Raw genomic sequence first — 14,690 nt, forward strand, 5'->3', positions numbered from 1 at the left:
TAGTTATGAACGCTGGTATTCGTCGGAGTCGATGAGTTCTTTTCTGCCTTTAGATTTAGGGTTTTTCGATTTGGAGTTTATATCATATTTATAATAAATGAAAAAAAACGAGTAATTTAAAAAGGTATCGACACAAGTTAATAATGTGTTGATACATTATGGTAACCTGTTTTCAATTTAAACCGGTATATTTAGACCTGTTATATTGTTAATTTACCTATTATATTATAATTATAATTCAGGATCAACATATCTGGTATCTATTTACTGGTTTTATCATTTTGAGACCGATTTTATCATATTTTTACCTGTTATATTATTCTGGATCGATACATTTTCATAAAGTGTCGACACTTTTTAAGCGCTATAAATTCTTCTATTTTAAATTCATAAAATGTCGATACTTATATTAAATTATCGACACTTTCAACATATTCAGTTACTTTTTTCGGTGTTGTCATTTTTTAGACCTATTTTATCATATTTTTACCTGTTATATTAGTAATGATCGATACATTTTAATAAAGTGTCGACACTTTTTAAGCGCTATAATTTCTTCTCTTTTAAATTCAGAAAGTGTCGATACTAATATTTAATTATCGACACTTTCAATATATCCGGTAACTTTTTCATGTTTTGTCATTTTTGAGATCAATTTTATCATATTTTTACCTGTTATATTGTTATGAATCGATCATTTTCATAAAGTGTCGACACTTTTTAGTTTAATTTCAGAAAGTGTCGATACTTATATTAAATTATCGACACTTTCAACATATCCGGTATCGTTTTACTGGTTTTGTCAATTTTGGGACCTGTTTTATCATATTTTTACCTGTTATATTATTATAGATCGATATATTTTTTTTAAAGTATCGACACTTTATAGGCGCTATAACTTCTTCTCTTTTAAATTCAGAAAGTTTCGATACTTATATTAAATTATCGACACTTTCAATATATCCGGTAGCGTTTTACTGGTTTTGTCAATTTTGAGACATGTTTTATCATATTTTTACCTGTTATATTGTTATGGATCGATACATTTTCATAAAGTGTCGACACTTTTTAAGCGCAATAACTTTTTCTCTTTTAAATTCAGAAAGTGTCGATACTTATATTAAATTATCGACACTTTTAACATATCCGGTAACTTTTTCCGGTTTTGTCATTTTTGAGACATGTTTTATCATATTTTTACCTGTTATATTGGTAAGGATCGATACATTTTCATAAATGTCAACACTTTTTAGGCGCTATAACTTCTTCTCTTTTAAATTCAGAAAGTGTCGATACTAATATTAAATTATCGACACTTTCAATATATCCGATAACTTTTTTCGGTTTTGTCATTTTTGAGACCAGTTTCATCATATTTTTACCTGTTATATTGTTGTGGATCGATATTTTTTTTAAAGTATCGACACTTTATAGGCGCTATAACTTCTTCTCTTTTAAATTCAGAAAGTTTCGATACTTATATTAAATTACCGACACTCAACACATATCCAGTAGCGTTTTACCGGTTTTGTCATTTTGGGACCGGTTTTGTCATATTTGTACCTGTAGTATTGCTATGGAGCGATCCATTTTTTATTTGTATTGACACAAACCGACAAGCTAAGTTTACCGGTTGCCAATTTTTTTAATATTTCTTCATGATTTACACCTACTACATTATTATTACTCAACATTTCCGGTAACGCTAAACCGAATATTATAAATATATTATAATATATCCGGTAACACCATATATTAACCCGTCTTTCCGGAGACAATCCCTCCCAACAAGCCATGCATGGGGGGCTTAATCCTCTCTACCTGTGCAAATGATTGGCGAAACCCTTGGGGAGAGTTCATGAGACCTTCGTCTTGCATGCTCTCAAATTGAGTATTCAGTTAGTTGAGTTCACAAGTATTATTTTATTGGGTAAAGTATACAAATGGCCATCCGACTATTTATTATATTTTAAACTCATCATTTTTTTAAAATAATCGAATTCGACTCGATTTGAATTTAAGTTTTTTTAAAAAAAAACTTGATCCTATTAAATTATGTCGAATCAAAACCCATCAAATCAAATCTTGTATCCACCCTTAATTTCAAATAAAACAATATATTATATAACATACAATAGATCATAAAAGATTATAAAATTACTATAAATATAAAATTCTATTTGTTTACCTTTTATTAAATTCATTTATTTTAATAACTAATTTGTATTTCTACCATTGTTGTAAAATCACTTTAGAATTACAAATTACTTATATACTTTATAATAATGCATAGTAAGAACTTACCATTTGTGAAGTGGAATTCTTATAAAAGTATAATTATAACAATGATTAATGTGATCCTCATATAATTTTTTTCTTAATATGACTTTCAAACTCATAAAACAAATCAAATATGCTCATTTAATTAATATTTTTCCGTCGTTAATCGTTACGTTGTTAACATGACAGTTTATGATGTTGCTATGACGGTCCACAAAGCTGACATGACAATCTATCTGTCATGTTTGAGTTATTAATTTAGTTCATTTATCATGTCATCTGCTAAGTTATCAACCACTACGATCAGTCACGTTAGTACTGTGGATTGTCATGTTAGTAGTGAACTACAATATCAACATCGTAATAGTCAACAATAAAAAACGTTATTCAAAAATTAAATTAAATTTATTTTCTGAATTAAAAGATTATTTTAATATAAATATAATATGATGACCTCATTGTTTTTTAAAAGTAAAGGAACCTGTGTTACATATTTTTTTAAAAGATCATATTCTAAGAGGACACGAGCACTTAAGGGTTACTTTACTTTAAACACACCAAAAACCTCACAGCCACCTCTTCCTGCTAAAACCCTCTCTTTTCAACATTTCATTACAAAAAAAAAAAAAAACCATTAAAGTTTACTCCTTTTCTCTTCTTTTTCCCCTTACCCTCAGCCCACATCTCTTGAATTTTCGATTCAAGTGTTGTTAAATTAATCCAATTTGATTTCCATGGCAATAAGGACGGCTGGGAAATTGTTTAAGGATCTCATACGCCAAAGGGTTATTTCAACTCCCATTGGACCCTCTCGACATTGCTCTTCCGCTGCCACTTCAGCTCCTAAAATCCCTCATTCTTCAAAGAAAGTAAGTGTTTTTTTTTCATTAGAAATATTTGAAGGGTTTATGGGTTGTTTTTTGTTAGTTGCTCTTCTTGTCCTTTTATTCATTTAAGTGATTAAAGTTCATCTAAGCTTAGTTTAAGGAACTGGGTATTTTAGAATTTTTATTAGGATGATTAAAATTTGTTCTTTTGCTTGACCAACTGAAGGAAACAACATTTAAGAGCATTGACTTTAGGGCTGTAAACTAACAGAACATTTGTGGACTGTTCGTTTATTTATTATTTATTAAGCGAACGAACATTAACAAGATTTTTTGTTTGTTTAATTAAATGGATAAGAACAAAGAGCTGGTTCGATCATTTATGTTTGTGAAGGTTAGGTAGATCGTTCGTTTATGCTCATTCACGTTCAATAATCTGTTCGTTTATGTTTGCTTGTTTAATTAAATTTATATTTATTTTTGTTTATTTATATTCTTTTTGGAATTTTTGCTTGATTTAAAAGAAAGTTATATTTTATGTTCGTCCATTTATCATCTTAAGAAATTAATATGAACGAACACTAACAAACTACATTCCTTAATGAATGAACATGAAGAAATTATGTTCATTTAGTTGTTATTGTTTGTTCGGTTAAAGTTAAACAAGCTAGAACACGAATACAAGCCTAATTGACTTCTTACAAATTAATTGGATTTTTTTCCTAGTTTATTTGACAGTTTTAAAACATTGGATTGACTTTGTATAATGTTCGTTTGGTTGTATGCTTTGAATGAGTTTTTTCTGTTCCATGGCTGTAGGGAAGAAGGTTATTGACTGGAGCTACCATAGGCTTGGTTATAGCAGGAGGAGCTTATGTTAGTACTGTTGATGAAGCAACTTTCTGGTACTTGTTTTCGACATCCCCAATGATAAATCTCTTCTTTGTAACTTTAAATGTTTATTTTCATATTTTGTTTCATTTTGTGAATGAGGAAGGTTTCCCCCTTTTTGGATTAAATGGAATATCTGGAATTTCCTCTTGGTCTTTTGTTTGTTGGATTTTGAAAATTGTTCCGAGTGGTTTCACTAACTTTGAGTCTGAAAACTATATTGGAAAATGAAAGAGCCATTTTAATGGACATATGCCTTTGCAATATATATGACTTAATTGATTGCAAAGAATAGAAGAGCTTTTCGTCTTTTCAATAACACTAACATGGTCGACAGAGAATATGTTTTCTCTCGTCATTTTTTAGTTTTGTTTTTATAGAAATAGGTGGCCTCATTAAAAACCTCCCTCTTAGAGGTTCTTTACCGTAAGGCAAGAACCAACTAACGGAAGGAGGAAAAGAGTTCCTGATTATGTTGATTGCAAACGGATTACATAAGACTTAAAAACAGTCCTGAGAGTTACATAAAACTTAAACACACTCCTATAAATCCTGAGTACTAAACGCCCCAAGTCTGTAAAACAAAGCTAACCATCACCCAATCCCCTCCTTTGCTAGCTTATCAGCCTCACAGTTACAACACCTCTGAATCCACCTCACAATAATCTCATACACAGAGATAGTTGACACTATATCCTTAACTAAGTTTAAAAGAAAAGAAGGAATTGAAGCTTGATCTTTCAACCATTCCACTGCTAATTTACAATCAGATTCCACAATTAGTCTTCCCTTCGATACCCATTCTGAGGAGACAAAGATGTCTATTCCTTTTCTGATAGCCTTCAGCTCTGGTATGATGATAGGAGTAGGACCAACATTTTCTGAAAAGGAAATCAGATTAGTTCAATTCCAATCTCTTAGAATACCCCCAATTCCAACAATCATTCCAACACTACTAACAGCTCCATCCACATTCATCTTATAAAAGTCAGTTGGAGGAGGACTCCAACAGACCACAGTCCTGTTCGAATATTTAATTACAGGAAATTTGTCTGCCAATGAAGGATCACCTATTAAAGAATCCACCTGAATAGAGATATTAGGATACTTTGCTAGGAACCAGTTCGCTAACCTGAGCCGAACCGTGAAAAACAGTGCAAACCTGTCCAGCTTTCCTCCATCGAAGATGATTTCATTTCTAAACTTCCATATTGACCATAAGACTGCCCCTGGAATAAATTTCCACATAGCAGAAAAAGGCTTCATATCTGACCATGAGCTAAGAAGGGAAGGAGGATCAGAAAAGGCTTCATTTTTTAGTTTTAATTGAAGTTATGATTGAAGAAGACACACTAAAACAACTTGAGTTTGGAAATCTCGATTGCCAATATACTGATTCTTGAATGGATTCTCATCTTATATGTATTTGAGACCAACTTATATGATGTTGGAATTTTGGCAGTGGTTGGCTATTCTCAGCGACAAAACTGGTAAACCCATTCTTTGCACTTTTGGATGCTGAGAAAGCTCATACACTAGCTGTTTCAGCTGCTGCTCGTGGTTGGGTTCCAAGGGAGAAGAGACTTGATCCGCCGATTCTGGGATTAGAAGTTTGGGGAAGGAAGTTTTCAAATCCTGTAGGTCTTGCTGCTGGCTTTGATAAAAATGCCGAAGCTGTTGAAGGTTTACTTGGTATGGGTTTTGGCTTTGCAGAAGTTGGATCAGTAACCCCTGTTCCACAAGAGGGTAATCCAAAGCCACGCATCTTCAGACTGCGACAAGAAGGGTGACACCTAATTCTCCTTTTCCACTGTTTCTTTGAAATATCAACTTACCTGTTTTATGGAATCGGCATGAGTAAGGCAATTCTTTCTTGTGGTTTTGCCTGTGATTTGATTGCTTGGACTCACATCGCTTAACGTTTTGGTCTTTCTATTCTATCTAACTTGATTTGTTGGTCAGTGCTGTCATCAACCGCTGTGGGTTCAATAGTGAAGGAATTGTTGCTGTTGCAAAGAGATTAGGTGCCCAGCATGGTAAGAGGAAATTAGAGACTTCGAGTACTTCATCACCCTCGAATGATGAAGCTAAACATGGGGGCAAAGCTGGTCCTGGAATTCTAGGAGTCAATCTTGGGAAGAATAAATCAAGTGAAGATGCCGCCGCTGACTATGTACAAGGAGTTCACACGTTATCTCAGTATGCTGATTACTTGGTAGTTCTATATTCTTTATTTAAGTTAATTCATTCCTTTCAAGTTTGCCTTGCGTACAAAAGTTTCACATGAAATGTCAGGATTGGTTGTGGTATCTAAAATTGTCGAATAGCCTGATTTCTTTCTCCCTTGTTGGTAGATTATTGCATATTTTTCAAAAAATAAATATCATTTTGAAATATTACTTTGAGAAGTTTTCTTTGAATTTTATCATTAAATGCCATAATATTGACCTCGGTTTTCAACTTCCTAAGGTTATTAATGTTTCATCGCCAAACACTCCCGGATTGCGAATGCTTCAAGGAAGGAAACAGTTGAAGGATCTCGTTAAGAGGGTATAAATCTCTAGCTGTGAATCATCCTTCTGTATACATCGGGGAGAATTTCAGTGTTCTCAATCTTCCTTTGCTTCTTTTATCAAAGGTTCAAGCTGCTCGTGATGAAATGCAATGGGGCGAGGAAGGTCCTCCTCCGTTGCTTGTTAAAATTGCTCCAGACTTGTCCAAGGAAGACCTTGAGGATATAGCAGCGGTATGCTCTAAGCCTCTACTTGCATTTAGACAATACTTCATTGCTTACCTGTATAATTTTTTGATAAAAATAGGTATGTTCTAAGCCTCTACTTGCATTTAGACATTACTTCATTGCTTACCTGTATAATGTTCTTATTGTTTCGGTTCTTTGATTTTAGGTTGCTATTGCCCTCCGCTTGGATGGATTGGTAATTTTCTTCCAATTGTAAATTTTGTATATTTCTTGTCCATGTCTTAGAAGTTTCTTCTTTTTGGTGCCTTTTAGGTCCTTTCTATATATGCTTATATAATCCATACGACAATGTTGCTCTCACTTATATTTTTTCCATATGACATTTTTGTCTCTCTTGCTTTTGAGTGTTTATCCTGACGTTCTTGTCTCTCCTGTTTTCTAGATTATATCTAACACAACCATCTCAAGATCAGACCCTGTAGATAAAAATCCAGTCTCTGCCGAAGCTGGTGGCTTAAGCGGGAAGCCTCTCTTTGATTTATCAACCAACATATTAAAGGAGATGTATATGCTAACTAGGGTATGTTGTCTATTCCTATAAAAGTTCGAATATATCGGATTTGTCGGATTTCCTTCATTGTATGTTCTATTTCTAAACATGTAGTGATTTGAAATGGTCATATCGTCTGCCTTTCCTTTCCGAAAGCCACACTCCTCTCATTTACCCCACCGTAACATATAAAACATGAAGAAATGCTGAAAATGGTGTTTGTAAACAAACTATCTGCACCGATGTGGAAATTTAGCCTCTTGAAAGTACAGAAGTGAAAGTTTACTATATAAAACATCACGGTTATGTTTTATTATTTGGCCGATGTTCTTTCTTATGTTTTGTCAATTCAAATTCTTCGAATCCGAGCGGTAAATTCATATTGTTTATCAGGGGTATTTACATAGATATTGGCCTTCTTGATGCTTGATGTAATTTATTACTGGTGCCTGCTGTATTGGAACTGTATATATATTTTCCATGTTTCATTACCTTATTGGACATCCCAAGATGCTTCAAGGTGGTTTGTCCCCAGGTTATATATTCTAAATTTGGATTTGTGTGATAAGAAACGTTCAAGGTTTGACGAGCTGACCGTTGTATTGTGGTTTAAACGGTTTCTTGTTGTTTCTTAACATCTTCTCTATGCAACTCGTCCTAGTTTCCGGATACTTCAACTCGTCCTAGTTTCCGTTTGAATTCGCTCGTAAAGTTCTTAAAGAGTACTTGCCATACTTATAAAGCTGACATGCATACCTCTTTGCAGGGAAAGATCCCTTTAATAGGCTGTGGTGGTATTAGCAGGTAACCATTAGTAGGCGACATTACTCGCCATTATCACCATCGTTCGTTGCTGTTATTAACATCACTATCTATTTGCACCTCCATTGTTAACTCGAATTATGCATCCAATGCAGTGGGGAGGATGCATACAAAAAAATAAGAGCCGGAGCAACGCTTGTCCAGCTCTATACAGCATTTGCATATGGAGGCCCTGCCTTAATTCCCCGAATAAAGGTATTCTCAGTATCCGACACTCGGGTACGAGTCCGAGTAACACGATGCTTTTGTTGAATGTTTGTATTGTGATTCCGAAGACGATGGCATTTTTTCCCGCAGGCTGAACTTGCTGAGTGCCTAGAAAGGGATGGTTTCAAATCCAGCCATGAAGCTGTTGGTGCTGATTGCAGATAATATAATTAACACCCTGCCTTGAACCAAATAACTTTCATCCTTGTGACCTGGATTTAATATTTTATCCATGATTTGGTCACGCTTGTTTCATTTTCCATAAAATTCATCCTTCCACATTTCATCAGTTTGAGAGGGATTTGCCTGTACACCATGAGAAAACAATTTTGATATCATGTATCATGCAGGACTTATATGCAATATTTTTAGTTTTTCTAAAACTCAATTAAGTTCGTTAATTACTCAAGTCGAACATTATGATATTCGAATTTGATTACCTCAATCATTGGAATTGCTGAGTTTGAAGTCAACTCAATTAAGCTTGTTAACTATTTGAGTCGAATTGAATATGTTTGCTCGAGTTTTTGTTTAAATTTAATTTTATTTATAATATTACAGTGATAATTGATTTTAGCTTAAATGACTCACTAATTATATATATACATGTGGTAAGATTTGTAATGTTATTCAAATAATATTTAAAATTATAATATATTTTCAATATTATTTTTTAAAAGAATGAATTTTGTGGTTGATGGTAGTATAAAGAAGTTAAGGAATTGACGTGAAAAAAGAATTTGTAAAAATTTGTAGTTGGAAGATTGAATTAAACAAAATATAAAGTTCATGGATTAAATTGTAAAAAATAGAAAATTCATTGTAAAAATGATGAATTGAAGTAATAATATATAGCGGTTAAGAAAGATGTGGTTTAAAAGTGATGGATTTAAAACAAAAGAGGAATTAAAGAAATAAGAAAATTAAGATCAAATTACAGAACAACTAAATTACTTTTTAAATCAAATCCAATTTACTCATTATATCTTTATAATTTTTAAAAGGGTATATTACGCCATTTCTCACTAAACTCTACTCTCTCTCTCTCCTATTTTTCTCACACAACTTTCAATTTTAATTTGCTCCCTAGACTTTACAAATTGAATCATTTTGCTTACTCTGTCGTTAAATAGTTAACGACGTTATGACATGACACAAGCATCAAAACAATGACGTTTTGAAAAACTCAAATATACACCAAAACAACGTCGTTTTGAATCCTATATTCAAAGTACGGTGAGTAAAATAGGAGAGAGAATAAAGTTCAGTGAGGAATTGTGTATTTTATCCTTTTTTGGTTCTCTTCTTAGTTTTCTCTTTGTCGGCTGCCACATCATTTTCATTTCAACCACCGTCCACCGTCATTGAGAGTGGTTGTTCGGTCTAAAATTTCATGGGTCGGTTTTTTTCAACCCCCGAGTCTGAATCTAGTAATTGTTTCACTAAAAAAAATGACCAAAAACCCGTGAATTTGGACTGAATGTTTCGACTTCCTCACTTTCAATCTCAAATTCGTGGACTTCGGAACAAGTTCCGACAAAATGTAGGTCGAATACGGACTCAAGGTGTCGAGGTGAAGTGACCGATGAAATTTGGGCCTGAACGACCACCATCTACGGTAGTCGACAGTGTCCGACGATGACATTCAACTATCTTTTATTTTTATTTAATATTTTTAATTATTTTATATTAAAAATAATTTTAAAAAATTCCACATCATCCGGATGTTAGAGAGAAAACGAAGGAGTGAGAAAAATGATTCAATCTGTAAGTTTAGTGAGCAAATTGAGCAAATTAAAAGTTGGCTGAGGCAAATATGAGAGAGAGTATAGTTTAGTGAGAAATGGTGTAATTTACCCTTTTTAAAAAGATGATATTTTATTATTTATTAAATTACAATTACAATTTAAAAAAATAAAAATAAATAAATAATTGAATTTAAAATCTATCGTAGAACAATATTATTAGAATTTGAAGTTTATACTCAGAAGAAGATTTGAAATTAAATTAAGGCTATGCAATTGGCCTTGCACAGTCTCCAGTAAGAGTAAAATTGACCCAATAGGTTAACTGGGTAAAAAAATTAACCCATTGAGTTATCTCAAAGTTAATTTGGGATATACGATATTTGCTATAGTGATCTGAAACTTGTCATGCAGACATGATGAATTTTAATAAAAATACATTTTTTATTATAATTTATCATTATATTGTGACAAATTCCAATAAAAATTATATTATTGTTGAAATTTGTCACTTCAACGTGACAAGTTTAAATAAAAAATATTATTGAAGTAAACTCGTTATGTGAGCGTGATGAGTTTTTCTTACACTATAACATTTATCGTAGATGTCAAATTAATTTTTTGAATGATCTAATGGCTATTTTTTTTTACCTGCGTGACCTATTGGATCAAATTTACCCTATATTGAGTGCGTATGGACCCTAAACAACAACCTCCAACTGAATAAATTAAATTTAATTGAATTAAGGGTAAACTATGTAGATAGTTGCTAATATTTAGGGTTTGAAAAATTAATGATCGCTAACGTTATCGATTCATTCAATTTTAGTTCTTCAGTCATGAATTTTCGTTAACCCCTTTTGTTTAAGTCCCGAACATGGTTGAGGGACTAAAATCGAATGAGAGTTAACGGTTGAGAGATTAAAATCAAACGTATCGATAATGTTAGGACTAAAATCGGACGGATAGATAACGTTAAGAACTATTCCCTCTTAATTTTTAAATTAGTGACCAAAGTCGGTCAAACCGAAAACATTGAAAATTATCTACATAGTTTACCCTTGAATTAAATATGGGATACGTACCCTTAAATGAAAGAAATAAAACATACTAAAAATATGGTATAACCCTAAACTATCTGCATAATGTTTGGGGCCAACATAAATTTAATTTCCCTTCAACATAAATAAGTGGCCCAACTACAAGGGAACATGCCCTTTAATCAATATAATAAGTTTATTGTACTTTATACATTTTATTTTATAATTAGTATTTTATTTTGTAGCAATCCTATTTTCAATATTATCATCTAATCTTAGTATGTAACAAGAAAATATGTTGATAGGATCGGCGTGACATATTTGATATATTTATAAGAAAGGCATTCAATGTGGGGGACCCCTTTAATTATTGGGGTCGTGACTAGTTTGTTATAAAGTAAATTAATACATCACTTTTTGAATGATTTTTGCACTCATCATTTGGACCGACATATCCGTCATGATTCCAATTGTTCTTTTGGGTAAACTATATATTTAGTATCTAAACTATTAGTTTTAATCTGTTTTAGTACCTAAACTTTCAATTTTTTCAAAACTATATCTAACATTTAATTTTCATTTCATTTTAGTTCCCGCCGTTAAAAACTTAACGCGTTTAGTACTTAAACTACCAGTTTTGGTATGTTTTAGTATCAAACTATCAGCTTTGGTATGTTTTATTACATAAGCTTTTAATATTTTCAAAACTTAATGTTAAATTTTAAACGGGGAACTAAAATTAACAAAAACTAAAGTTTTTAACGGCAGGTACTAAAATGAAACAAATACTAAACTTTAGGTATGGTTTTAAAAAAATTAAAAATTTAGGTAGTAAAATATATCAAAATTGATAGCTTAAATACTAAACACGTAATTTACCCTTTCCTTTTTCAAGGAAACTGCAGTTTCTTTCACCGTTTGATCCGTTGGAAAAAAGAATAAACACAGTCACCATCTCACTTGTATCACAAAAATGCTCAAGCCATGGCCTTGCATGGAATTCACCACGTATTTACTCATTAGGAAACTTATCTCGCAGTTATTTTTCCACATTCGGACCGACAACGTGACTGCTGTATCCGACTCGCACTCGAATCGAATGAATCGATAAAGTTTCAACAATCTGTGTATCTTTCGAAGCGAACCGGCTACTAAAAACATTGTCTATACTCTATAGCACTAGTTCTTACTAGAGACCTTCGAATACCATGTTCGACAGGACGATCGAGCTGGTTACGGAAGAAGAACGGATAAAAACCGAACACGAATCGAGCATTGCGTTTTGGGAAGATAATTGAGTAGCTGAAGCAAAATTAAGCGCAGATGAAACTGGGAAAAACAGATGGGTCTTATTCACACGATAGGCACCCAAATCAATCCAACTTACATAAAGAACACATTATTTGCACTCTGATAAATATCTAAGAAATGGCTAAGAATACAGCTAATAATTGTCCAAAACAGGGGTCTTACAGAGAGCAGCCTGTGCTGGAGCCGGAGCCGGAGCCGGAGCCAGAGTCGTTTTTTTTTGCACAGCAGTCTGCCATCATGCAACCGGTGTTGACAGTGAAACCAGGCGAGAGGGCTGGATCAACCGATGTCCGTGGCATATCACGAGCTATAATGTTCAAACCTAAGCTATCCCGGATAGCAGCATAGACTAGTAATTCCCAGACACCATTAGCAAGAAGTGTTATTCCAGCACATTCAGGGAGAACATAAATCCATAGATGCTGCAAACCCAACTTAGAGTGAATCTCGGGTTGTCGGCATCGGTAACCCGATATCAACCAGATCGATTCGAATGCTGACAATGCAGTCTCAACGTGGGAAATGAACCTCCACGGTTTCTTCTCCGAACCGGACAAATATGAGCAATTCCTTGCACAAAATCATTCTCATAAACAATTTCTTTGGAGAATTAGTCACCAAAACCCTAATTCTTGACTCTCTCCCCTCCAAGCATAAACCCTAAAACCCTAAAACAATTGTGAATGCTCTGGACCCTAATTGATCGCAAAATAAAAGTGCTAAGGAAAAACCCTAATTTGAATCACATTCATCATTCCATAGGCCAAATTATCCACCTCAAAACCCTAATTCCCTAACCGTAAAATTCCAAACACACAACAAAAGCAACAACCATGCACGAATATTTATAATATATATACTCCCAACAAACAATAGGGTAAATGGGCCACCAAAATTCAACGCGGATCCTCGTCTCTCCGGCCCGATTCCCCCGGAGCACCGGACAGCGAGGCTAGTAAATTTAGGTGACCGGGAAGATAATTGCCGACCCTCGCCGCCGATGCTTCTCCCATCGCTTGCTGTTGCTGAACGAACAACGCAGCAGCAGCAGGACCATGTTGCTGAGCAGCCGTCTGCACCAACGTATCCGGCGGAGGCGCGAAGCTCCACAATTGACCAAAGTCGTGTCTCGTCGGAAGAGCCCAGAACCCACCTGTATGCGTCCCCGCGGGTCCCACGAAGGACCCCAAGCCCGATCCGACGGTGAGCCCACCGGAATCGTCCTTCCCGGAGTTATCGTCTTCATACCTGACGCGTTTCCCGAGCATAAAAGGGGTGGGCCCCAGTAAAGGCTTATGGTCCAAAGCGGACGAAGAGGTGGTCGACGACAAGGAAGTGGAATTAGATCCGCCGCGGACGGAAACGGACAAGGTGGAGAAGCTGGCGGGAGTGGTCCCGGTGCCGGTGGCGGCAATGATAGAAGGCTCGGCCTGACGCAACAACCACTCGATTGTCTGACCGTCGGATTTATGACCCAACTCGCGAGTCAACTGGAAGACACGAGCGGCACAAATGATGGGCATCCTGATTCTCCTTCCACGACCATCGACTTTGCTGTGACGGTCCTTGGTGGGAGGCTTTTTAACGGCGATGGAACCATTTTTCGGCGGCGCCGTCGCTCCGTTTGTGGCGGCACCCTGTGAATTCGACATGGGGGCGAGCAAGAGCAGCCTACTACCGCTCTCTTTGCACTGAAAGCTTCACTTTGTACAGACTGGAAAAGATTGTTTCTTTGTTGTTTGGGGTTATTACTGGTGAAAAGATTAATGGACAGAAACCAAGAGTCTTCAGGGAAGATGGATTGGGGAATCAGATTTTTTCTGTACAAAGAAGATGGTGTTTCATGTTTGAGCCTTGAGGGAGAGGGAGAGAGAAGACCAAGGTCCCAATGATTGAGAAGCAGGGGCTGGTGGAGACATGAGGAAGGGCACTTGGGTGGTGGGCCCCTTTGTACACAGGGCCACAGCTCTACCCCTCCGCCTTTATTTTCTCCGTAACGGCGGTAAACCGGTTAGATAAGTTCGGGTATTAGTGAGTTCAGTTTAATTCGAAAAGTTTTAAATTAAGTTCAATTTAATTTAAAATTTTATAAGTTTTATATATTAAGTTTGACTTAAATTTAAAGCTTAAACTCAAATATGAATTTTAAATATTTGAAATTATACAAATTGTAGGAATTGGGTTGAATCGGATAAAGACATCAAAGTACGTATGTTAATTTTATGTTTTATAACTCAATAAATATATATTTAAAATTTATATTTAACCATTTAAAATTACTATATCTCTATATATAATCTCTTATATATATATATA

General features: G+C 34.6%; 2 protein-coding genes across 2 annotated transcripts; one reads left to right on the forward strand and one right to left on the reverse strand.

The window, feature by feature from the left end:
* Positions 1-2,822: 2,822 nt before the first annotated feature.
* LOC120175417 (dihydroorotate dehydrogenase (quinone), mitochondrial-like) lies at positions 2,823-8,495 on the forward strand. The gene is made up of 12 exons (XM_039182039.1): positions 2,823-2,901; positions 2,954-3,149; positions 3,927-4,012; positions 5,461-5,784; positions 5,961-6,213; positions 6,468-6,548; positions 6,637-6,744; positions 6,905-6,934; positions 7,142-7,279; positions 8,016-8,053; positions 8,167-8,266; positions 8,369-8,495. The coding sequence occupies exons 2-12, from the start codon at positions 3,015-3,017 to the stop codon at positions 8,441-8,443; spliced, it is 1,368 nt and encodes a 455-aa protein (XP_039037970.1). The 5' UTR covers positions 2,823-2,901; positions 2,954-3,014; the 3' UTR covers positions 8,444-8,495.
* Positions 8,496-12,822: 4,327 nt separating this feature from the next.
* Positions 12,823-14,257, reverse strand: LOC120175418 (transcription factor TCP7-like). The gene has a single exon (XM_039182040.1). The coding sequence runs from the start codon at positions 14,024-14,026 to the stop codon at positions 13,271-13,273; it is 756 nt and encodes a 251-aa protein (XP_039037971.1). The 5' UTR covers positions 14,027-14,257; the 3' UTR covers positions 12,823-13,270.
* Positions 14,258-14,690: the final 433 nt, after the last annotated feature.

The sequence above is a fragment of the Hibiscus syriacus genome, unplaced genomic scaffold (assembly GCF_006381635.1).
Source record: "Hibiscus syriacus cultivar Baekdansim isolate YM2019G1 unplaced genomic scaffold, ASM638163v2 tig00112206_pilon, whole genome shotgun sequence".
Classification (NCBI taxonomy): domain Eukaryota; kingdom Viridiplantae; phylum Streptophyta; class Magnoliopsida; order Malvales; family Malvaceae; genus Hibiscus; species Hibiscus syriacus.

Coding starts and splice junctions, on each gene's coding strand:
- LOC120175417 (XM_039182039.1), top strand. CDS start 3,015: ATGGCAATAAGGACGGCTGGGAAATTGTTTAAGGATCTCATACGCCAA. Junction 6,214..6,467: donor CTCAGTATGCTGATTACTTG/GTAGTTCTATAT, acceptor CAACTTCCTAAG/GTTATTAATGTTTCATCGCC. Junction 7,280..8,015: donor AGATGTATATGCTAACTAGG/GTATGTTGTCTA, acceptor ACCTCTTTGCAG/GGAAAGATCCCTTTAATAGG.
- LOC120175418 (XM_039182040.1), bottom strand. CDS start 14,026: ATGTCGAATTCACAGGGTGCCGCCACAAACGGAGCGACGGCGCCGCCG.